At 59.1% G+C, this 24,226-nt stretch overlaps 1 protein-coding gene across 1 annotated transcript; it reads right to left on the reverse strand.

The window, feature by feature from the left end:
• Positions 1 to 242: 242 nt before the first annotated feature.
• On the reverse strand, positions 243 to 11,655 carry PIK3R6 (phosphoinositide-3-kinase regulatory subunit 6). Its single transcript, XM_038742078.1, has 17 exons — positions 11,599 to 11,655; positions 10,899 to 10,967; positions 10,349 to 10,481; positions 10,153 to 10,222; positions 9,334 to 9,523; positions 8,637 to 8,787; positions 8,140 to 8,211; positions 7,466 to 7,895; positions 6,937 to 7,015; positions 5,828 to 5,950; positions 5,216 to 5,323; positions 4,546 to 4,687; positions 3,943 to 3,998; positions 3,633 to 3,723; positions 3,016 to 3,086; positions 1,862 to 1,974; positions 243 to 534 (listed from the first exon to the last, which is right to left on the reverse strand). The coding sequence occupies exons 4-17, from the start codon at positions 10,203 to 10,205 to the stop codon at positions 390 to 392; spliced, it is 1,824 nt and encodes a 607-aa protein (XP_038598006.1). The 5' UTR covers positions 10,206 to 10,222; positions 10,349 to 10,481; positions 10,899 to 10,967; positions 11,599 to 11,655; the 3' UTR covers positions 243 to 389.
• Positions 11,656 to 24,226: the final 12,571 nt, after the last annotated feature.

A 24,226-nucleotide genomic window follows, 5' to 3' on the forward strand; every position in this document is an offset into this window, starting at 1 on the left:
GTGTACAGATATGTAATTTATTAATTTATATTAATGTCTGTCGCCCCCTCTGGACGGTAAGCTCCTTAGTAGGCAGGGAATGTGTCTACCAACTCTGTTGAATGTACTCTCCCAAGTATTTATTCATTCATTCATTCAATCCTATTTATTGAGCACTTACTGTGTGCAGAGCACTGTGCTAAACGCTTGGGAAGTACAAATTGGCAACATATAGAGACGGTCCTTACCCAACAATGGGCTCACAGTCTAGAAGGGGGAGACAGACAACAAAACAAAACAAGTAGATAGGCCATTTTCATCTGTCACTGTCACGAGATATTATCATGCGGGTAGAGAAGATAGCGTGACCCTTAAGCCCTACTTTCCACCCTTGGGGCTCCTCCTGGCCTTCACTGAATGGAGCCTGAGAACGTGTTGATAGGCAGCAGCAGAGGCTTGGGTGTGGAAGTGGTCGGTGCTAGGTCGCCCGCCTGGGGCTTTGTCCTGGGCTTCTGGGTGCTGGAACTGGGCTCCAAGCAGGGAGCTACTTCGATTCTGTAGGGAGAAAGAGTTGTGCCTGTCTTCACGGTTGAGACTGTGAGCAACACCATGCAGGTCAGACCCAGCCGGCCTAGAACTCCTGTTTTCAACTGAGGCACCAGGAACCACATGTCAGCTGTCTGCCTGGACACCCACCCTCATGGTTAGGGATGGATTATCCGACACCCCGAACTCTTCCCTCTCCATCCCTGACTCTCCCCCAGTGACCCAACATGGATCTTTCAGTAGCCCTGACTCTCCCCTCTCCACTCCTGATTCTCCCCCAGTGATCCGGCAAAGGCCAACCAGTGTTTGGTTGGACACACTATTCCAGGTGCAGGTGAGCTGTGATCTCTGAAGTTACCAACTGCTGCCTTGGGTCTGGTTTTTCTCTCCCTTCTCACCCAGCACACTGCGGGCCTTTTTGCTTGCTGCTACACACTGGAACGAATGACTTGAGGTAAGTTGACAAAAATGCCAAGATTTCTCTCTCAAGCTGTCTTGAACTATTCCCACCCCATTATCAGGAAGCTGGCTTGATCCTGAGGGTGTCGCATTACACGGGCTCTGGCTGAAGTTCACAGGCCCCCTCGTGCCACCCGCTCAGATTTGTGAAGCTTTGTGACTGCTTCCTATGGTTTTTGCCCCTCTGCCCACACTTCACCCCTGGACAAGTTTAGCATCATCTGCAGACTGGAAAATACTACTGCACACTCCTCTCACCAAAACTGATCCTAGCACAAGTCCCTGGGGGACTCCACTACATACACCTCTCCATCTGAAGATGACCTTATCCCTATCTTTCATTTATTCCTAGGCCTTGTTTCCAGATGTTCAATCAGTTTGCTCTCCATGAAAGAAGAATCCTCCAATCTCACGATGGCTCGGTTGTTTAGAGCATTTGGGGTGGAATCTCACCAAAGAGCTTTAGGAAAATATAACTATGTTATGCCTCCCATGTCCTCTAACCGTTGCTATTGAACCCTTCAAAGATTTCCAAAAATGAGTGACATGCAATGTCCAGTTACAGAAAGCATATTCTCTCCCGTGGGTTATATTTTCCTAAATCCTCATTGATTGCACACTTAGTTCTAGATTTGACCAATATTCCGGGTGTGGGGAGAGGCCAAGTACCCACCAGACATGGAATTGGCAACCCTCCCTACTCCATGAGGGCCAGGCAGGGACCCAGTTGGCAGGGAGGGGAATTGCTGTTTCTGAGCAGGGCAGAGGGCAGGGCCTAACCTAACCTAACCAATCTCCACTGCCCTCTGGGAGGGGGGCGTGGGCTGTCGTGGGAAAGCCTACCACAAGGGTCACATCTGGGGGCAGAGGGTCTCACCCGGCCACGTTGCTGTGGATGCGCCTAGTGTCTTTGTCCAGGGTCACGGTCAGGGGCTTCTGTTCGTGGCTCCAGACTTTGATGCTGGTTGCCCTGAAGGTGAGTTCTGTCACCTGAAATGAAGAGGTCATGGAAATGTCCCTGCTGACTTGTGGGAGGGAGGGGAGAAGAAGGGCGGGTCCACAAGGGCAGACCCACGGGGCCGGATCCCGTGCCCAGCCCAGAGCTCCAGCTGCACTGTGGGATGGGAGAGGGGTGGAAATCTGGGGTTAGGGGCCACGGGGGGAGGGAGAGATATGTACTCGGAGGCACGAAGGAGGAAATTCTTTCTGCAATTGCAGAGCAACAGAGGACCAACCCCGCCTAGGCAAACTGGCTTCACTAGGGTGGACTGGAGTCTCTGGGGCTTGGGACGCCCTGTCTGGATTTCCCAGCAGGTGGCAGCACCAGTAGAGTGGAAGCCGGGCTACCCAGGGGACGGTCAGATAGAAGCCAGGGCTCAGATACAGTCAGGAGCCCTCGGGTCCCCCGCCCTCACCCCTCCCCTCTGGAGGCAGGGATTTACTTCCGGCCCAACAGGCTCCCAGCCAAATGACCAAGGAGCCCATTCGGTCCCACGTGGAGGGAAGGAAAATCTGGGCATCTGGTACCCACCCCTGCCCCCAGCTTAGCCTGGTGCTGCCCTGACTGTTTCCAGATGTCCCATGTCTGCCGGGGTGCGGTCTGAGGCCGGGGACCCTTTTAGCAACTTTTTTGGAAGACTCTGAGCTGGGCTTCCTGGATTCCTCAGCTGCCTCCAGCCAAGCAAGGGAAGGCACACCACATCCCCGATTGCCACTCCAGCCCAGGCTTGCTGAATCTCTCACCACTCTCCAGGTCGGGGCCGACCCCTGAAAAGCCTGATCTTCTTCTCCCCCCAACCTCTACTCCCAGGTTAATTCTCAGGAGAAGCCAGGGAGAGTATGGACTGATCTGGGAGTCTCCTGGGGCCCTCCTCCTCCCCACTAGTGGTGAGGGACCCCAAAGGAATCTTCCAGGACTTCTCTGGCCTGCCCACCTGGGAAGACCTCAGCCAGGGCATCCTGGACCCCACACCCCAGGCCCTCCCACTCTCCATGCACAATCCCTGTTCACACCCTGGAGTTGGGACTCACAGAGAAGGACTTGCCAGCCAGGTTGGAGGTTCTGATGACTTCGGCTACTCTGGCGTTCAGGCCATCTGGGTCTGCGGAGGGAGCACTGGGATGTGGGCAGAGTCAAGGACTTGACCCGGGTCTCCTGCCCCTTCCCACAAAAGGCCATGGAGCCTGGGGAGGGGTCCGGGCCCAAAAAGGTCCAGGATGAGGAATCAGACCTCACCATCCCCTAGACCTCCATGAAGCCTGGTCAAGACCCAGAGGCTTCTCGGGGAGCCAGCCCAGCCGGGGACCTGCCGACTCCTGCACAGACTCTGATGGACTCTACTACTCTACCCTTCTCGAGTCACACACCTCGGCAGAGAGCGGGAAGCAGGGGGCAGTGGGAAATAAGGGGCAGGGGGAAGCAGGGGCAGGGGGAAGAGGTGAGAAGAGTCAGGGCTGAGGGGCTGGAGGAAGAACCTGCTTCTCCCCAAAGGAATGAGAGAGATGGCCTCCCACCCCACGCCCGCCCATTCACCACCACCCTATACCAGCCGAAGCTTTGTTCACCCAGTTCTCCTCCCCCGCCCCCGCACCTCCACTTTCTCCCCATCTCTGCTCCCACCGCCCACCTCCAACTCCTGACGTTTTACCTTCCAGGTGGCTGGAAGGGATGGCTTTGAGCACGAAGCCAGTGCAGCGTAGGGACACCTCCACCTCCCGCATGCGGTTACTGGGCACGGCCTGGACACAGGGACAGCACCACAGTGCAGGCGATATCAGGGAGGAGAAGGGGGGAACTTGTACTCACCCAAGGTCTGGGATCCCAGTAGGGGGTGGGTAAACTCACTTGTCCTGCTCCCACTCACTGCCAGACTCACACACTGGCCCCGCTCCCACTCACACTCACACACATTCACTGGCCCCATTCGCACTCACCCTGCTGACTTGACTCATCCTTACCTTCCGGTAGCAGAAAGAGAGCTCAGTCCCTGGGCTATCCCTGGATTTGTCTGCTCCTTGCAAGGTGCACAGATGCAGTAGAGAGGGTTGGGGAGTGAGGAGACAAAGGGGAGAGAAAAGTGACTTAACTCCCAATGTTTCTCCAGGATGCAGACTGGGGGAAGCCGCCTCCTTGGCCCCCACCATTTCTACAGCCTCTGTCCAGCTTGAAAATGTTGACAAACCCTCCCCCGTGGCATGTTGTCAGAGGTCAGCGGGGATGGAAATGCAGAGGAGAGAGAGGAAGAACCTCAAAGAACCCCTCACCTCATTTCAACTACAAAACGATATGCATCTCTTGTTCCCTTGCCTTTCCTTCTCCTTATTCTCCTTCCCCATCCTCCTTACCCTCCCTCTTCCTCTCCCTCCATGTTCCTCCAGCTCTTTCTCCTCTTCGTCTCCCTCTACAGGGTCTCTCCCTGGCCAGGAAGCCAGTCCCAGGTTTGGGACAGCCACTGGTTCTGTCCCTGAACCCTCGGTCCCCAGACGGAGAGGAGAACCACTGACCTGCGGTAGGAAGTGGGTCGAGAGTGAAGGTGGGTGAGGCCGCTCAGAGCCCCTGGCCAGGAAACCAGGGGCCTCCTCCTCTTAATAGCCACCACCCCCAGAACCCACCTTTGGGGGGTCTTGAGTCTGGGACCTGCAGGCTCAGTTCTGTGAGAAAAGTCTCCAAGATGGGGTCTCGGGCCGGGTCACTCAAGAGGATCTGGAGAGGGAGAGCGAGGGATTGGGGAGCGCAGCCCACCACCTTCCTGCCTGGAAGGTGTGGGGAGCCCCAGCTCTCATACCCATGTCACTGCCGCCCCGGATCTGGCCCAAGATGGGGACTCCTCCGGGGAGTTTGGCTATGGATTCCACTCTCCCTCTGGCTGCTGGGCCCCCGACCCCAAAACCCACCCACATCCCACAAACCCTCCAACCCCACGTCCTCTCCATCCCCATCCCAGGCTATTGCTCCCACCTCCACGCCACCCCACTGCCAGAACGGAGGCTGGCTGGCAGTGCGGTCAGCCGGCCAGGGAGGCAGCGATACCACCCCTCCCATCCACGGCGTCCTCCGGCCCATCTTCGCGGACCACCCCCTAGGCCTGTGGCCAGCCAGACTGGTGGGGTCAAAGGGGCGGGGGCTGAGGAGGAGCCGGTGCTCCTTCCCAGCTTTACTGGTGGAAGCGGGGTGTGCTCTGTGGAGCTTAGGGAGAGCCTTTGGGGGAAGGGGAGGTGCAGCGATTCTGACCTTGGCCATGTAAATCTGAAAGCCAACAGGCTGAGTGCCCATGCGCACGTAGTAGGACATCACATCCACGATGAAGGGGTCTGACACCCTAGGGCCACCGACAGAGGGCTGGGGGGAGACCAGAGTGCGGTGTTACCATCAGGGACTTCCCTTGCCCATCTCTGGAGGTATCTAGCCTGGTATCCTGGCCGGAGGTCTTCCAGATGGGTGCGGGGTACCCTTCTCCCCATCTCCCCCGCGGGCCTGAGCCCCACTCACCTGCCTCCCTCCCCTAGGCCCGGCTCCTCCTAAGCCCTTCAGGGTCCCTGCCCAAAGCTAGCCAGGTGGGCCATCGGCTCTGGCTCTAGCCAACGGGGGCTCGGTCAGCAGGAACAATCCCGTGGGCAGGTGGACCCGTGGCCACTTCCACCCCGGCTCCTGGGGTCTGCACCACCAGCCGAGGCAGATGGGGCCATAGGTCCGGCACCGCAGGGGACCCGCCCGCTCCACTTCCCACCTCCTCCCTGTCCCAAACTCCTTCCCTCGTTTCCTGAAGCCTGTACCCCCACCATATCCCTCGTCCCCGCCAACCCCTCATCTCCCATGTCGTCCCCCACCATATTCCCCAACTACCATCTGGGCCAGCTTGGGAATAGCCTGGCTCAGGGCACTGACGACGCTGTCGTACCACCGGTCGACCCGGCCCAGGTACGTGGCCAGCTCACACAGGTCCGGCAGCCGGACACCCACAGGCTCCTGTGGGGGCAGCAGTTGTTGCATAGGTAGCTGAGCTCTGGGCTCCTGGGGCTCCCAACCCAGGAATCCGTGGGCCACTGAGCACGTGCCCCAGAAATACCCTGGTGGGGGGGGGGGGGGGAGGGAGGATATTTCCAGCCTGTCCAGACTGAGACACTGTGATCCAGGGCCGCACCAGTCAGTCAGTCAATCAGTCAGTCAACTGAGAGGCATTCACTGGGCTCCTTCTAATCGCTCAGCACTATAGTGAGCACTTGGAAAAACACAGAAGAAGCAGTGCACATTCCCTACCCTTAAAGACCTCCCATGCTCATGGGGGAGGCAGACAAAAAGAATTTCCAAAAGAGGGGCACAGGAAAAAACAAGGATAGAACAGAAAGTAGCACAGATGCTAGAGCTATGCCAGTAATATTTATTTAGATTGTGAATCATTACATTATATGTTTATATAGGAATAAAATGTACTATGAAAATAATGACAATTAATCCCCAATTGTGCAAATTCATGAATAGTATAAATACAGCTACACGTGCATAAGTGAAGAGGGAAAGAATAAAATATCTACATGCTGAGGGAGACTATTTGGGTTGAGGCTACTAGAGGGTTGTGAATTGATGGGGAAGGCTTCCTGGAGGAGGCAGGCATATGAAAATGGGGAGAGCTGTGCTCTGCCATATTTGGGAAGGTGGGGGGAGTTCTAGGATTGGAGGAGGGAGAGAGCGAGGGGTTAGAGGTGAGAGAGTCTAGAATGAGGCATGGAAGGGTTGGCTGGAGAGAAGTGGAAGCAGAGAGCTGGGGAAAAGCTGGGGCAGAGAGCAGATATGTAAGATGGAGACAGCTGGAGAAGAGTCCTGATACCCCTGGACCAGAAGAAGATTGGCTGGGGATGGTTTGGGCAGTGACCAGGGCTTCTTGCATCTTCCTCCCCAGCTTCGTCATTCCCTCTCGGTATGGTTCTCACCTCTCCCCTCACCCAAATCCTCACCTCGCGCTCCAGCACGGGGATGTAGTAGAACTGCAGGTTGAGCCGGTGGGTTAGGTGAAGCCTCTGTGTCTCCCGTTTCCTTCAACAGACGAACAACCATTTCTCACTGCTCTGCCCACCCTCTGCCTCATCCATTTGGTCACCCCTCACTCCTCCCTCTGCCCCGGCAGCTCCGTCCCCCTCTCCATCTCTGCTCCACGTCCACTCTGGCCTCCCTCCCCTTTCCCCCCTCAAGACTCTGTCCATTCCAAACCCGAGGACCTCACTGACTGCCGTTCTGACGCTAGCACGGCTGAGGGTTCTGGAAGGGCCGTGACTTCTCCAAACCTCATAATCCCTCATACCGACCACCCAGCCCCCTGTCCCCAGGATACACTCTGAACTGTCACCTTATTTCAGAGGGCCCTGTTCCCAGGAGAAGAGTTGGGGGGCTGAGGATGAGCTAAGGTCTTCCCTCAGCTGAAAGCCCCACCCCATCCTACCCTGGGCCAAGTCTGCTCCCCTCCCCACTACCCCCACAGACAGCTACCTGAGTTCTAGGTAGGCCTGGGCCAGTCTGCCCAGCATGCGGTCATCCCCCAGTATGACCACGCGGGCCGTGTGCAGCGGCTGGGCCCCGAGCAGTGGTTGTGTGTGGCCCCCAAGAGCCCCAGCCAACCCCTGCCAGCAGGCGGGCAGCCAGGCCCCCAGGGGCCCCACCCGCTTCCTGACGCCCCCCTTGCGCTGCAGGCGGGACTGTTCGGGTTCGGGGATCTCCTCGGACTCAGGAGGCAGGTCGCGCTCGATGCCGCTGTCCGTAGACAGAATCGAGAAGCGAGGTGGCTCCCCAACCTGCCCAGAGGCTGCCAGACCCCGGATCTCGAAGGCCTCTGGGTCTCTGCTGAGGCAGGAGGGGTCGCAGGTGTCACAGGGGTCACAAGGGTAGGATGTTCCGTGGAGGAACCGTACCAGCTCCTTCCCTGGGGAGAACCAGGGGTGGCAGTCAGTGGTGCGGGAGCAGGAATGGAGCTGGGGTTCAGACAGGGCTCTCCCCAGGAACCCTGACTCAGCTCCCAAACTCCCTGCCCCCTGCCCTCCAAACAGATCGAGGTGGAACCTTCGGGAGCCCCGCAGACACTTTCACATTCTCCTGGGTGTTCACGGTGTCCGATGCTGCCGCACCAGGCCGTCCCCCCAACCCCCACCGGCCAGATGGACACTTACAAAGCTGCTCTTTATCTGTCCACAGGTGAAAGCCAATGCGGGGACTGGGCAGAGGGATGACGGGGGACAGGGCTGGAGGTATGGCCAAGGCCAGGTCATCTAAGGACAGAAGTTTTGCTAGGGCGAGGCCCTTCCTTCTACTCCTCACCCCGTGTTGCCTCCACCCCCAATAACCCCCCCAAAGCACCTTCCTACAGTCCCCTCTGCTCCCCTGAGGTTCCACAAATGCCCCCCATTGCTCCCTTCTGGCTCTAACAGCTCTCTAGCTGATACCCCGTCCTACCCTCATTCCAGTTACACCAGGATCACAGCCTCCCCACTCCCTGGCAGCCCACCTCTGTCTTCCCTGTCATCTCCCCCCAATCCACCATATCCAGGCTGATCCCATGGCCCAGTTCAAGATGGACGTTACAGGTTGGGGTGGCCAACTGTCTGACTGAGCCGGGAGGTGGGGCTTCTGTCCACCCCAACCTGAGATCCCACTGCCCCAGGCTCACCTCCTACCACCTCAGCTCCGAGTAGCGATCTATAGAGCTCCTCCAGTCTCCTCACATGCCCACCCTGGGTGGCACCCAGCTCGCCACCTGCCTGCTGCACCATGGCCACCACCGCATGGAAGCAGCACTCCAGGTCACTGCGGGGGCCATTCTGCCAGACAGGGAAGTAGAAGGCCTATTGGAGAGGTCCTTTTCCTCAGGCCTGGTAAGCCCTCTTAGACCCCCAAGCAGGGATACTTTATCTCCTAGATGAAAGGGGCAGATGACCCAGGGACCCCTTTCAAGGGAACTTCTCCCTTGAGACCCCTGCCGATACCCTGAGAACTGCTCCCGGGAACAGCACCCCAGAGCTACCAATATCCTGACAGCAAATTCTGGCAAGTGGCTCCTGAGCCGCCATCACCATCCTGACACCAGCACGTCAAGAAGCTTAGGGTCAGACAGAAGCCACTTAAAGGCACCGGGTGGGTGCTGGGGTGGGGTAAGACAGACAGGAGAGAAATGGCTTGGCCCAGGGGGCGGGGTGGAGGGACCACAGCCAGCATTGGAAAGTCAACCCCAGGACCCAAGCCACCCTATGCACAGTGAGCCTGGGCAGTGGGATCCTGCCCTCCAGACAGAGCAAGGGGTGGAGTCGGGGCTAGGAGTGGGGGTGCTCAATAGCTGAGTGAAGCAGGGGGCAGAATGTGCTAATTACCTTCAACCTGCTCTGCAGTGCACCCACATCACAGGCCTCACCCAAAGCCATCCGCATGGCCTGGGCAACCACATGGACCATGCAGGCCCAGGGGCTCTGCTGGGGCTGCTGCTGGGCCCCTTCAACCTCCAAGAGCAGGGCATTGCACACGGCTGTGGAGACCAGATCTGGATCCACAAACAGGAATACCCTGCGGGGGGCGGAGGGGAGGGGCAAAGGATGGCGTCCATGATGACTGTCTGGGCGAAGAGTAGCAGGGGCAAGTACTCTGCTCCCAAACGGGGGCCCTGTGTAAGCACCAGGGGAGCAGGAGGAGAGGCACCTTCCCAGGCTCCCAGCCCACCTCTCAGGGCATCCTACCCAGTTCAGCCTCCAGGGATCATGGGGCTGGAAAGAACACCCAGAGACCAACCAGATCAACCCTCTACCTCCAAGCAGACTGGTCCTCACCCACCTGGGCCTGTGGGTATCAATTCTGGGGTTTGAACACTCTGAAAAGGAGCTTTCCTGCCCTGCTTTCAGAGTGCAGTGATCCTGGAACTGGGAGGTTTTTTGTAATGGCAAGCCCAAACCTTCCCTGCTACAACTTTAACCATTTTCTCCTGCCTGGTCCTTCACCAGTGTCCTACCCCAATCCCTTGTCGCAGGCCCTTGGGCCTCTCAGCTTTCTCCAAAGGCCAGGAGGTTGTCCCACTGGGGAACTGGCCATGGGGTGATTGGGATGCAGGCAGAGGGGATGAGAGGCGTCAGGGTACCAGGGATGAGGGTGCCAGGTGTTGGAGGCCTTGATGGTAGGATGGGGGTGCCAGGGGCACTCACTGCTCCTGGTACAGGTACATCTCATTGGGCAGGCTGTGCTCCGCGAGGACCATCCGCTGGTACAGGAGGCCTGGGTACGGAGACCTAGGCAGCTGGAGAAGGGAACACCAGGGCAAGCCACGCCACCCCCTCCCCTGCCCCCATCCCACCAGCCCCCTGTGACTGGCAGCAGCCCTGACACCCCAGACCTCCATACCCGGGACAGCTCTCTCCAGCTTCAGCAGGATGGCAGAGTGCCAGGCCAGGGAGCAGTAGGGCCTGGGTAGGGTCAGTAACCGTGTGCAGAAGGCATAGGCTCTGTCATAGAGGTTATCGGAGGTGCAGGGAGCCTGTGGGGCCAGAAAGGGCCTCAGAGCTCTGACTGGGCCTCACAACTGGGGTTGAGGACCGGACACGAAGGGAGGGATCTGGGAGCGAGGCCGAGAGCCTCGCCCTCTGTCAGGTTCAACTTGGTTGGAACTGAGTTGATGGGCTGGGCAGGGGTGTGGCTAAGGGCTGGGGCAGCAAGGACAGGCCCTCATGGGCACAGGAACTGCCTCCCATCCTTTGCTGAGGTTGCCCTTGGTGGTAGGGAACTACAAGTCACCAATCTGCTCAGCCCACACCTCACCCCACTGCTGCATGACAGCTGGGGTGGCGTGAAGGATCTAGGTTGGGGGTGTTTGCATCCAGGGGGTGGGATGGGTCGGGGGTACCACCCTCACCCCCACCCTACCTCCACCCCCACTCCCCCTCCACCTCCCTACCTTTGCTAGTGTGTATATTAGTGTGTGTAGCAGGGGGATGATGTGATGAGTTTGGTCCCCTCTCTCCACCTGCAAAACAGCCCCCCGGCTCACTGGTGGTGGCAGAGGGCCCGAGGGCGCAGGTGGCCAAGCAAGCTCGCAGGCAGGTGACACCAGAGACCACGGGCCAGTCCCACTGGACTCAGCGCAGCCCCACTGCGTTTAGCAGGGCTGGGAATCCCCAGAGGAAAAGATCTGGGTCTTTTCAATGGCCAAACAAATTTAGTAATTACCATATTGATTAAAACATTCAGTCTGCCCGAGATTCTGCTAAGCACAGAGGCAGAGTTAGAAAGAGCAGAAATCTGGACCTTTCTGGGACTCATCTTCCACCCCCTACAATGGGGATAAGTGCCCAAGGACACAAGGCAGGTCAGCGGCAGAGCTGAGGCTCTCCGGACTCCCGGACCTGTGCTCTTTCCACTAGGCTATGTTGCCTCTCCAGAAAGCAGAAAGCTAAGATGCCTCACCTTTAGGGAATGTTCACTCCTTGTCCCAAGTGACAGGAGCGTCCCCCAGGCCCCTCCCCTAAGCCCCTTCCCCAGGCCTTCCCAGCACCCTGCCATAGCCCTCCCACCTCCTCAGCAGCCCACCACCAGCCCTCCCCACTCACTGCCTCCCTCTGCCCTCCCCAACAGCCTATCACCAGCCCCACACTCACCCTCTCCAGCTCATTGAGCAGAATTCGCACCAAAGCCAAGCTCTTCCTGGGATCACGCTCAATCTTCTTGTGCAAAGACCACTGCCACATCCCTGGTGGTGGGGGGAGCCGGGGAGGGAGCACGCGTGTAGGGAGAGAGGAGTCGGGTGCCCACCCTGAACACCCACCTTTGGCCTTCTGCCCCAAGGCTCCAGGCTTCCCCCTCCTGTCTGGTTTAAGGTTGACACACTGGTTGGGCTGAGGCAGAGCCTAAGGATTCCAGAGAGCTGATTACTTGGGGGTACATGAGACTTGGGGGTGGGAGAAGGACTGTGGTGGGGGGGGACCCTGTACAAACAGGCAGTCGAGCAAAGTTCAGGGCATGGGGCCCACCGGCCGACGCTGAGCCCAGCAGGCCCAGGGACAGCAGAGGGGGGGCCCCCAAGACAGGAACCTTGGGTGCAGAGGAGCCCGGAGCGGGAGGGGGGAACTCCTACCTCGGTTGCTCCGGAAGTCACGCCTCTGTGTGTCCAGTTCCCGCAGGATGGTCTGCACACTGTGTAGCAAGTCCCGTTCAGCCTCGGGGGGAGTGGGTGAGGACCCTTGGCACTCCCAAGCTAGGGAGTGACCGAGGGACCGTCCAGCCTGAGTCACTGCCTCTGCCAAAGCCCCGCAGGGACCAGGGCAGGCTCTTTTTCCATGGCTCCGGAGCCCCTAGTGCAAGCTGGACATGGGGGCCACCAAGGGGCCCTGGGAGTGGGGCTTCCCCCCTTCACCCTGAGCACCAATCTCCATCTGGGGGCAGGTTTGAAGAAGTGCTGGGATGGGACGGGGACCAAGTTCCCAGGATCCTAAAGATTTAAAATGGACCAGATCTCGGCCAGCCTGACTGAGGCGATGACCGCCCCACCCCAGAAGTTACCGCGTGGGCAGCAGGGCCATTGGACTACTGGGGGAGGGGAAGCTGGGGCTGCCCCAATAGGGACGGATGAAGCAACCTGCCCCAAGAGCCGCCTCCCATCCTCCTTCAAGGAAAGGTGCCCATCCCTCATCCTTGTTGACCTGAACTGGGGGCTCATGCCTATCTCACCAGGCCTCCCAACCAATCGCCCCTGATCCAGGTACATGAGTTGCTTTGGGGCCCCAGACATGCTACCATGGACACACAACTGGACACATCACCACAAACACAGTCATGCTGCCTCAGACACACCTCCACAGGCATGCTACCATGAACATTTGGCCAGTCACGCCACCTCAAACACACTGCCAATCGTGCTGCCTCAGACATACCACCACAGGTATGCCACCATGAACATGTGGCTAGTCACACCTCCGCAAACACACTACCAGTCACGCCACCTGAGACAGACCACCATGAATACATGGCCAGGCATGCCACCACAAACATACCACCTGTCGTGTTGCCTCAGACACACCACCACAGACGTGCCACAACAAAGACACCACCAATCACACTACCTCATACATGCCACCACAAACACACTGCCAGTTGTACTACCTCAGAAACGCTATGCCAGATGTGCAACCACAGACTGGCCACCATGAACACACCACCTGCCAGTCACCCCACCTCAGACAGGCTCAGGGCAGCCTAATTGTGACCCTAGCCAGGCCTTGGAAAGGATCAGAATTAGGATTGGGTGATGGGAAGCGGGCATTGTGCTGGAATGGCTAGTCCTTCTGTGAGGTCACTGCCCTCGTTGAGTCAGCATAGATTAATGCCTACCCTGTCAGATACCTCACTCTTTCCCATCCTCCATGAGGCTGAGGTGTAAGGAGTGTTTTACTTCTGCAGGACTCTAAAAATAGCTCTCAGACCTCCAGTATCCTCACGGCCCGGAATGAGAGCAAGGCTAAGCCACGTCTCCCATGTGCCCTGGAGCCAGGGATGGCCCTGCCTCAAACACAGAGGAGCCTGAGGCTCAGAGTGGGCAAATGGTTTGTCCAATATCACACAACAGGCCAGGGGTGGAGTGGAGACTGGACCCCAGTCCCATACTCCCTATTCATCACTCCCTCTTCCCTTGAGACCCCTACCTGTTCCCTTCTCACCATGTCCCTTGAATACACCAGGTCCCAGGAACCTGGGCCAAAATCTAGGACCCCCTGTCCTTGAGTGGCTCTTGACAGGACAGAGAAAGCTTGAGGCAGGGCAGGAGCACCTCAGCCTTCAGGTGCCTGGGCTTCGTTTATGTCTAGAGGGTTGGGTCCTAATCCCTGTGTCGCTCTGTTTCCCACGTCTCTCTGCTTAGGTCTCAGGTCCTAGTCGCATGACTCCCTTCAGGCCTCCCTCCCTCCCTTCAGGCCTCCTTCCCTTTAAGGCCCCGGCTAACCTCCCCTCCGCCCCCCGCAGGCTTGGGCCCCAGCTGACCTGGGCCTTCCATGGAGGGTGTCTGAGTGAGGCCGCTCTTCCAGCAGGACGTGGTCACAGAGGGTTTTCCCTCTGCTCTGGCACTGCCCTGGGCTCAGGCAGTTGCGCACGGCGGGGCCTGGAGTCACGGCGGGGAGTAAGGTCCCTGGGCACGGGAGATCCAGCAAGCCCGTCTCCGATGAGTCGGGACCCGATCTTCTCCCGTTTCAGCCCGGCCTGCCTGGCTCTGGGCTCCTCCCCAGTCCCGGACCCGTCTACCCGACTAACCGCCTGCCGGAAAGGACCAGCCCCGTCCCGTCCAACGCCAGCCCAACCCAGGCCGGCCCCGACCCAGCCCCAGCGCCAGCCCCAGCCCCAGCCCCAGACTCTCCCAACGCCAGCCCAACTCCGCCCCACCCGGCCCAGGCCCATCCAGCCCTGTCCGAGCCCCAGTCCTCCCAACTGACAATCTCTCCGCGTTTTTTTCAGAAGAGCTCGAACCCATCAGGGTCCCTGTCTCCGAGATCACCTGCCCGTGTGGCTCCCGACCCCCTCCTCCGACTGGCCGGCCCTGGCCCCGGCCTCCGGCCCCGGCCCCCGTGTCCGCCGATCGATCGCCCTTCTTTCCGTCGGCCCCTCTCACCAGAACATCCACTGTCCCTCCCCAGGCTGCGGCAGACCGACCTCCCGCTCTCCCCCGGAGCCTCCCACCCCCTCCGCCGCCCTCCTGCTGGTCTCCCTCCGTCCTCCACAGGGCAGTGTCGGTCCCGGGGGGCGGGGCACGGGGAGGGGGGCCACTCTGGGTCCGATCTGCGCCCAGCCCCTGGCCGGCTTCACTCCTCAGAGCCCCAGAGGCCCCAGACGGGGACCGAAAGGGACGGGCCAGCAGGTTCCCGGAGGCTCCGGGGGTAGCGGCGGCGCAGGGTCACGAGGCCTGCCCGCACCGGGGGAGGGGAGAGGGGGGCAAAAGAGCCGCAGGGAAGGAAACAGAGAAATGACTCCAAGACAACGGCTACCGACGGCCCTGGGACACGTCCGGCCCCCAGGGCAAGCCTCTCCAGCCCCAGGTCCCATCTCGGGAGGCTGGGGAGAGCCCAAGAACAGGGGGCTCGCTCGGGCCCCCAGCCCCGCAAACAGGGGCTCGCTCCCCCCCCCCCCCCCCCGCGCCCGGCGGCGGCCTCGCCCACGTCTTTCAGTTGTGGTTTCCCCGTTGCGGAGGGCCGGGGACTGCAGCGGGGTCAGGCTCGGTCCGGCCCCCAGGCCACAGGCTCCTGCTGGGCCCGGAAAGGAGAAATTGGGAGACGTGAAACGGGGGGATGGGCATTCGGGGCGCTGCGCTCACCCGGGGTTTCCCACACTGGACAACTGTCCGGACTGTGACCCTCGCGGCCCCCTCGGCTGCGCACTCCTAAGCAAGGGGTGCTCCCGGCACTTGGACCCCGCGGGGTCTTTATACCCCAGGGGCTCCCCCACTTCCCTCTCCCCCCCCCCCCCGCCCCAGCCAGACCTGACCCGCAGTACAAGTAGGGGAAACTCAGTTTCCCCTGAACCTGCCCTCCCCACCCCCACAACCTCACTCTTGTGCCCCAGGAAGGGGGACTCGAATCTCGAAATGGGCCCTTGCCGAGCATCGGCGGGACGGCTGGGAGGAGGGAATGGGGTGGAGGAGGGGTCCCGACTCCCAGGCGGCAGGGTCGCAGGTGCCACCCACGGGCAGGACTGGGGGGCTTCCAGGGAGACAAGCACAGAGACAGGGTCAGGACCGGCGGTCACCGGACGGACGCGGGATCATGGCCATGAACGAAAGCTGTTGACGATACCGGGCTGGGAGGGGAGATTAAGGAAGGCACAGACCTAAGAAGGCGCAGAGCCGGAAAGGCCGGTGGAGAGAGGGGCACACGGCGGCTCCCTTGGTCAAACTGAGCTCTCGGACCGGGGGCAAAGGGTCTGCCCTCTTTGTCTCCGCGCAGCCCCCTCCCTCTCCCCTGCGGCGTCCCCCGCCAAGCCACACCTGCTCAGAGCCGCCTTTGTCCCGGAACTCATTTCCCAACTGGGCCCCAGGGCCATGGGCCGACAAGGGCCGCTACAGGCCAGGCCAGCCATGATACCACCCGCCAACGCCCCGAGGCAGGCCGGGCCCCTCGACAGCACCTACAGTGGTTCAGAGCTGTTTGTTCTCTGCCCCGGAGGCTCTGCTGGGGCTACGGCCACTTCATCATCATCAATCGTGTTTATTGAGCGCTTACTGTGTGCAGAGCACTGTACTAAGCGCTTGGGAAGTACAAGTTGGCAACATATAGAGACACTTCTCCCACTAGCGGAGAATGCCCTCGATCACCGGGCTCCGCATAAGGTCTGGCACCCGGCCCCTGCCCGAAATCCGGTCCGGCGCCCGGGCTAGGAGCGTGAGTGTGATCGTGGGAAGGCCACGCCAGGGCCCTGCTTTGCCACCCACCTGCCCCCGGCCCAAACCTGGGGGGCTCCGACTCCACGCCAGGGGGTCCTCTGGGGTCCGTCCTATCTGGGGAGGGGAGGAGTCACTGGGCAGCGCTGGGGGAAGCAGAGGATCCAACTTCCCTGCACCCCTCTCCCAGGATGCGTGCATATATGTGTGTGGAGACACACACACACACACATTCTCACTCACATCACACCACACCACACCTCCCTCTTCTCTATAACAAACAGCATGGCTGTGAGAAGCAGTGTGATCTACTTTTCAGAGCACTGGCCTAGGAGTCAGAAGGACCTGAGTTGTAGTGCTGGCTATACCACTTGTCTGCTGTGTGACCTTGGGCAAGTCACTTCGCTTCTCTGCGCTCAGTTATCTTATCTGTAAAATGGGGATTAAGACTTTGAGCCCCATGTTGGACATGGACTGCGTCCAACCTGATTCACTTGCATCCAGTGCTTAGAACAGTGCCCGGCACATAGTAAGTGCTTAATGATGATGATGGCATTTGTTAAGAGCATACTATATGCCAGGCACCGTACGAAGTGCTGGGGTGGTTACAAGCAAATCGAGGGGGACACAGTCCTTGTCCCATGTGGGGCTCAAAGTCTCAATCCCCATTGTACAGATGAGGTAACTGAGGCATAGAGAAGTGAAGTGACTTGAAAAAGGTCACACAACAGACAAGTAGCAGAGCTGGGATTGGCGCCCATGACCTTCTGACTCCCAGGCCCATGCTCTGTCCACTATAATAATAATAAGAATAATAATGGCATTTGTTAAGCATTTACTATGTACCACGCACTGTACTAAGCACTATGCCATGCTACTTCTCACTAGAGACACACATGAGTGCATGCAAGCTTCAGAACTAGGGACAGGATTGGACCTGGGCTTCACGTTAAGAAAAGTAGCCATTAACTCCCTCCCATAGACCTAAATAGGGTCTCCCCGGCATGCAGCAGTTCAGCAGCAGTGGAGCAGCTGTATCGGGGTTGTGGTAGGAGGAGGTGGAAATTGGACGGGAAACGAGTAGTTACTGTCACAATCCCCTGCCTCTGTCCCCTGTCCCCTGAGGGCTCCAAGAGGCTAGGAAGGGTCCCAGGCTTACCCGCTCTCCCGGGCAGAAGGGTCAGCAGGCAGAAGAGGCAGGCACGGGGTTGGGGGGGGGGGGGGTGGCGGGAAGGTGGAGGGGAAGCAAGCAAGCACACACTCACCTGACTCCCCCAACCAGGTCAGGGTCCAACAGCCAAAAGTCAGGCCTAGAGAATGATGAGGGGGTGGAGGTGGGGGTGAGGGGTGGAGGGCCAGAGGAGGGGCGCCACCCAAGCAGCTGACCGAGTGGCTTCCAGAGCCACTGGGTGGCCCAGGAACAAAAGAAACTTGGTTTCCTCTTCGCTGCCTGCCCACCCCCATCCCTTGTCATAGTCTCCCTGTCATCCCCCCAACACACACACACACACACACACACACACACACACACACACACACACACACTCCATTCGCACGCCCCCCCCCCCCCCCCCCCCACACACACTCCATTCTCACGGAGGGCCCCAACCTGCTGGGGTCCAGGAGCCAGGAATCAGCTGTTGGGAGCCAGGAATCGGGGGTCAGGATCTGGGAGCCTCTCTTCTCCTCGCCTTTGGAACCAGGCAGGTCTGACTCCTGCCCACAGTGGTCCAATCTGGAGCCATTCTAGCCTCCTCCCCACCCTGTCATCCTGTCATCCCTCCCACCCCCACACACACATACACACACACCCGCCTTGCAGCCGAGGAAATTGCCCTGGGCCTGGGGGCTTGGGGCTGGAGGGTTGAAGGGCTGGCGGTTTGGAGGGAGGTCTGGAAGCCCTTATCCTGACTCTACTCTTCTGGAGTTTGGATTTCCCCTCTGGAAAGGAAAATGCAGGCCTGGGGCACTGGGGATGAAATAGGGGAAGGGAAGGTGGGCAGCAAACCGATGGGGCGGGAGCAGAGCTGGGAGGCAGCAATGAGAGCCACCAACCTCTCCCTGAATAAACAAGGATAGCTGGAACAGTTCAGGCTTCCCACGCCCCAGCGCTGGGTGTGTGAGTGGTGGTGGGGGCCTGGGGAGGGGCCCTCAGTGTCTCCAGAGATCTGGCAGGAGGTGGCAGGGACAGCAGAATGCTTGACCCCTGGCCCCCTTGCTCTCCCCACAACGCCTAACAGTATGTGGACTCCTGATATGGGGACAGGGGCATGGCATAGCTGTGAGGTGGGGAGGAGGAGGAGCAGGGGATGGAAGAGGGAGGAGGAGGGGGAGATAGTAGTGGAAGTGGTGGTGCAGAAGTTTCCTTGCCCAGGGGTCTTCATGCTGTGGGGAGAGTGGGCTGGGCAGAGGCACTGAATGGGGCCCAGAGTCCAGAGCCTGGCCTGACCTGTCCTTTCACAGGCCACACTGGATTTGGCTCAATCCAAATGTAGGTCCTTCTGGGATTGTTTTGGGCAAGGAAGGCCCTCCTCGACCACCAGTCTGCAACTTTCCCAGCAGAATCCCCCTCCCATTGCTCTCCTCCTCCTCATTCCCAAACAGTAGAGGGGGCTCGGGAATGGACTCAGATCCTACGTTGGCTGTCAGAACCCTCATCACGGATTTCTTCAAATAAAGGCCTAGTTGAGTCCAGCGGTTCCCACTCGGGCAGCCCAGCAACACTTCTCCTGCCCCTTGCCCTCTGTCCTCAAGGAAACGGAATTGAGGAAAGGAGCCGGGCAGATGGAAGGCAGGTTGAGGTCAGTGACTCCCGTTGAGTCGGTTCCCTTCTCCACCAGGGCCCCCTCCCTTCGGCCCCTTCCCTGGCCATCTGGAGTGTCAGAACTGCACCCAGAACTGCTCCCCAGGGGGCAGGGCGAGGGACTGAATGGCTCCAGGGCCCAAAGGTGCGGGGAACCACTCTGCAAAAGCTCAAAGGGGAGACTGAGGCTGGGAGATAGGCCAGACTCCCTAGCCCCGACCAAGGTCTGGATGGAGTTTGAACTGCCCGACTCTGCCTGCATCTGGGCCAGATCGGCCCCACCAGTTTCTCCAGCAAAGCCCCTACCTTGCCTTGAGCTTTAGGGGATCCTTCAACTCCCCGGTGAGGCTCTAGCCCTTCCCCCAGAATATGAGGTTCCCATCTCCCACAGCCTGCCATTCCTCCCCAACCTACCAAGCTGCAGCCTCCCACTTTCTTCCACCTCACCAGCCCCCAGACCCCTGCCTTCCATCCTCTACCCTGAGCTATACCCTATACAGAGCTGCTGCCCCCCACCATCTCTCCCCTTACCCCGGCAAACTGCAACCCCCCACCATCCCTCCCCTCACTCCCACAACCTGGAGACTCCCTCCATCCCTTCCCTCACTCTCGCAAGCTGGAGACCTCCTTCATCCCTCCCCTCACTCCCACAAGCTGCAGCCCCCTGATCCCCCCACCCCTACCCAACCCAGTGGACTGTAGCCCCCGGCATTCTCCTCGGGGCGGTACTTGCTGCAGATGGCGGGTCTGCTCCGTGGTCACGTGTCCTGGTGGGGAAGGGGCTGGGGACCACCGAAGGAACCAGCCCCGCCTCACACCTGCCAAGGCTCTTCTGTATAGACCGAAGTTCAGGGCAGATTCGCCCCCTACTCGGCCCAGGCCCCAGACCGGCCCGTTTGTGGTGAGTCCTTTGGTCTGAAGTCACCGCCTGTATCTGCTGCCAGCCAAGCCGCCCGAGCTTCCCTTTCCTCAGTCCAGATTGTCCTACCCGGGGGCGGTGTCCGGGCATGGCCAGGGACAGGGACTTGGCGGAGAGAGGGAAGGAGCACAGAAGAACAGGACATGTGGTCCCAATTTCTTTTTCAAGCTCCCTGCCTGGCCGCTCTGTCTTCCGTCCCATAGTTTCCTGGTTTATGTCCGTCTGTCTCCTTGTCCCTCGATGTTCCTAAATGTCCTCAATGACCCCACCCTTCTGTCTCACTGGTTCTCTGTTCTTCCATCCCATCGTCCCTCTGTGCCATTGTCCTGCTGACCCTCCAGCCCTCTGTCTATCTGTCCCTGTTCCCTGTACTCCCTCCTCACTCTCCCTCTGTCCCTGTGTCCCTCAGCATCCCTAGAACCCACTGGGCGATGTGCAAGAGCTCTTTTCCCGCTTGTCCCGAGGAGACCCAGAGAGAGAGAGGGCCGGGCTGTTTCCCTACTTCCTAGCAGGCAAAACTGAGGCCAAGAAACAGGGAGAGACTCCCCCCAAGCCCCTCAGCACCCCTGACCATCAAGGCCTGCATTGTCCTGCACAGGGAGGATATGGGTCCACCCGGGATTGGGGCCAGGCCTGGGTCAGAACAGGCAGGACAGAAGGGCCCTTGCAGGGGGATAGCGAGAGGGGAGAAGACATTGTGGTGATATGTAGCCTCCCAAGGAGACCAGGTAGGATTCAACCTCCCCACCCCTTCCGGGGCCAGTGGAAAGCATGTGTCTACCACCACGGAGGTGCAAGCCAAGGATGGCAGAGCTCCTGTTGCACAATGCCCCTTGCTCTCCTGGTGGGACCCTAGGGCTGGCCCTGCAACTCCTTATCAGTTTCCGCTCCAACAGAAGAGGAAATCACAAGCTCGGGCTGAGGGAGGGGGGTTGGGGCCCGGGCATCGAGGGTGGGGATGGTGGACCAGAAGGCTGGGGGTGGGGTCAGTGGCAAGATGGGTGTTCCCAGTTAGCTTGCAGCTGCCCCTCACCCCCAAACTCTACCAATCGTGGGAAAATGTCTCCTTTGGGCTCTCTCTGGAAAAACCACCTAGCAGAGGGAGAGTTCAAATCTCAATTGGCCACTTGAGAAAGCAGGTCTGGGGGCAGGGAAGGCTCGGGGAGTTAGAGGCTAGGAGTGGCACGCCGAGACCACCTTGCAGATAGTTCCACGGGGAGCACTGGGGGCGGGGAAAGGAGTGGTGGGCGGGGGCAGGCTGAGGGCCCCTGGGTGTGGGTGCAGGCTAGAGCTTGTGGCATCGATAGGTGAAGAGCCCAGTCCCCATTCCCTGGTCTGGATACGGACGGATGGAGACAGAGCAGGTTGAGGGAGGCATCGGAGCAGAGGGGCTGGAGCTGACTCACACTTTGGGGGATTTCCTGAGTCTTCCTGCAAGGAAGGCACCTCTTCCCCAGAGCAGCTGGAGTTAACTCGGCCTGTTGCATTCCAGGTCTGGGGGTTGCCTCGTATGCCCCCCCACCTTTCTGCCCCCACCTCACCGCTGCACACACATACTCCCCTTGCCAGCAGGACCCATCTTCCTCCTCCCCCGGCCCATCCCTCTCCCACCTCCCCACATTCCCTGAGGGTCATCTGAGGGTTGGTGTCTGCCTAACCCTCTCCTGCCACCAGCTGCCAGCTGGGGCTCCGGGCTCTGAGGGTGCTCCAGCGCTCCCCAGCCAGCAGCAGGGTGAGATCCGGGCTCTGAGACTGCTCCAGTGCTCCCCAACCAGCAGCAGGGTGAGGCCCGGCCTCTGAGACCGCTCCAGTGTTCCCCAAACAGCAGCAGGGTGAGGACACGGGCTCTGAAACTGCTCCAGTTCTTCCCAGTTGGTAGCAGGGTGAGGGCCCAGGACAAGGGCTGGGGGAGGCAACACTTATGATGCCCTTTGCTGCCAGGCACCCAGGCTGGATCCGGAGCTGGCACCAGGGCCTGACAGGTACTAGCGGGCTTTGATTCCAAAGCCAGGTTGCTGCTGTGGCAGCGGCAGTGGCTTGGCCCACGTGAATGATGGGTGGTGTCAGGGCCACAGAGAACTACAGAGCCCTGGCACAGCCCAGAGCTCAGGCATGGTCACCCTTTTTGAGCCCAGTGGGGTTTCCAGATGGACTTCCTCCTGGTGCAGGAAGTCACCCCAAGTCTGGTCAGCCAGACCTGGCACCCTGGCAGTCCAGCCCCACCCCAGGATCCTGGGAAGTATCACCCACTCAAGCTGGAGGGCCTAGGGGAGTGGGAGCCACCTGTTCTCAAGCCCTGCAGAGCGAGTACAGTCAGTCAATCGTATTTATTGAGTGCATACTATGTGCAGAGCACTGTACTCAGTGTTTGAGAGAGTACAATATAATGACAAATAGACACATTCCCTGCCCAGCTCGGCCCACCCCAGCCTGGGAACCAAAGGAGACTGAGGCGTTCAGGCCCAGCACAGGGACTGGAGGAGAATGATGAGTCCCACCCAATACAGGAAATGTAAGGGAAGAGTCAGAGGTTCTAGCTGGGCTTGTCCATGCCCAGAGGCCGCGGGGGGACTGTGGGGCCACAGTCAAGCTCAGGAGCTGGCCACAGGCACCCACACTTAGCTATCACCAACAGGCGAGGCTCAGGAGCTAGCCTGAGTCATCTTACCGGATAGCCCTTCTCCTCCCACCCCTGACAAAAGCCCCCCCACCCAAACCCCGTGCACTTGCCAGTATTAGTCTATTGCGCCCACTGCTCCAGCAGGAACATGACAGGTAGGGGCAAGACAGTGTGAGTGGCACTATGCAGGCCATCAGGGCTGGAATCAATTCCTCCACACATTTTCTTAGTCCTGGATCCAGGCTGTCCCATTGCGTGCGTGTGTGCGTGCATGCATGCGTGTGTGTGTGTGTGTGTGTGTGTGTGTGTGTGTGTGTGTGTGTGTGTGTGTACACACACGTCTACCTGGCACTGCCCCATCTCATGGCATCTCCAGGCTCCTGCTGTCCTCTCCGCAGAGTGGGGAAGCAGCCTGAAGGGCAAAGGGTACCCTGGAACAATCCTGGCCCAAACGAGTTGAGGAGAGCAAAGGCCAAAACGCCTGGCTCCAATCCAGCTCACCACCCCGTGCCCGCACCTGCGAGCTGAACAGTAGCCCCGGGTCCTGTCGCGCTGCCAGATGGGACACACAACGCGGCGGATTCCGGGCCGGGCCGGGCCCAGTGCCTGCTCCAGGGTGTGGCAAAGAATTGGGAAGTTGTTGGACTGGAGAAAGAAGCTTTGGGCCCGGAGTCCGGGCCCGGCGGACCGTTCGAGCGGCACCTTTTAGACTGTGAGCCCACTGTTGGGTAGGGGCTGTCTCTATATGTTGCCAACTTGTACTTTCCAAGCGCTTAGTACAGTGCTCTGCACACAGTAAGCGCTCAATAAATACGATTGATGATGATGATGACAGGCACGCGGCCGAGAGCGCCGCCTGCTGGGCTTTCAGCGCACGCGCACCGCGCGCACGCGCTCCGACGCCACTGGGAATAAATTTTTATTTTGGGGTATTTGTAAGCGCTTACTATGTGTCAGGCACTGTACTAAGCGCTAGGGTAGATACAACCTAATCAAGTTGGTCACAGTCCACGTCCCTCATGGGGCTCACAGTATTAATCCCCATTTTAAAATTGAGGAGTAGCATGGCCTAGTGAATAGAGCAGAGGCCTAGGTGTCAGAAGGACCTGGATTCTATAGCTATGGCTTTGCCACTTGTTTGCTGTGTGACCTTGGGCAAGTCACTTCGCTTCTCTGTGCCACAGTTACCTCATCTATAAAATGGGGATTGAGACTGTGAGCCCCATGTGGGTCTTGTATCTATTCCAGCACTTAGTACAGTGCCTGACACATAGTAAGTGCTTAAAAATACTGTAAAAATAAAAAGATGAGATAATAGAGGCATAGAGAAGTGAGTTGCCCAAACTCACATAGCAGACAAATGGCAGAGCCGGTATTAGAACCCAGATCCTTTTGACTTCCAAGCCCATGCTCAATCCACTAGGCCATGATGCTTTTCATAAGAACTTACTTGGACTGAATCATTTTTGGCTAGAGACCTCCAGGAGGGCACGGAGCGGCTGAGGGTGGCAATCAGCCCAGACCCCCGG

The sequence above is a fragment of the Tachyglossus aculeatus genome, unplaced genomic scaffold, assembly GCF_015852505.1.
Source record: "Tachyglossus aculeatus isolate mTacAcu1 unplaced genomic scaffold, mTacAcu1.pri SUPER_34, whole genome shotgun sequence".
NCBI lineage: Eukaryota > Metazoa > Chordata > Mammalia > Monotremata > Tachyglossidae > Tachyglossus > Tachyglossus aculeatus.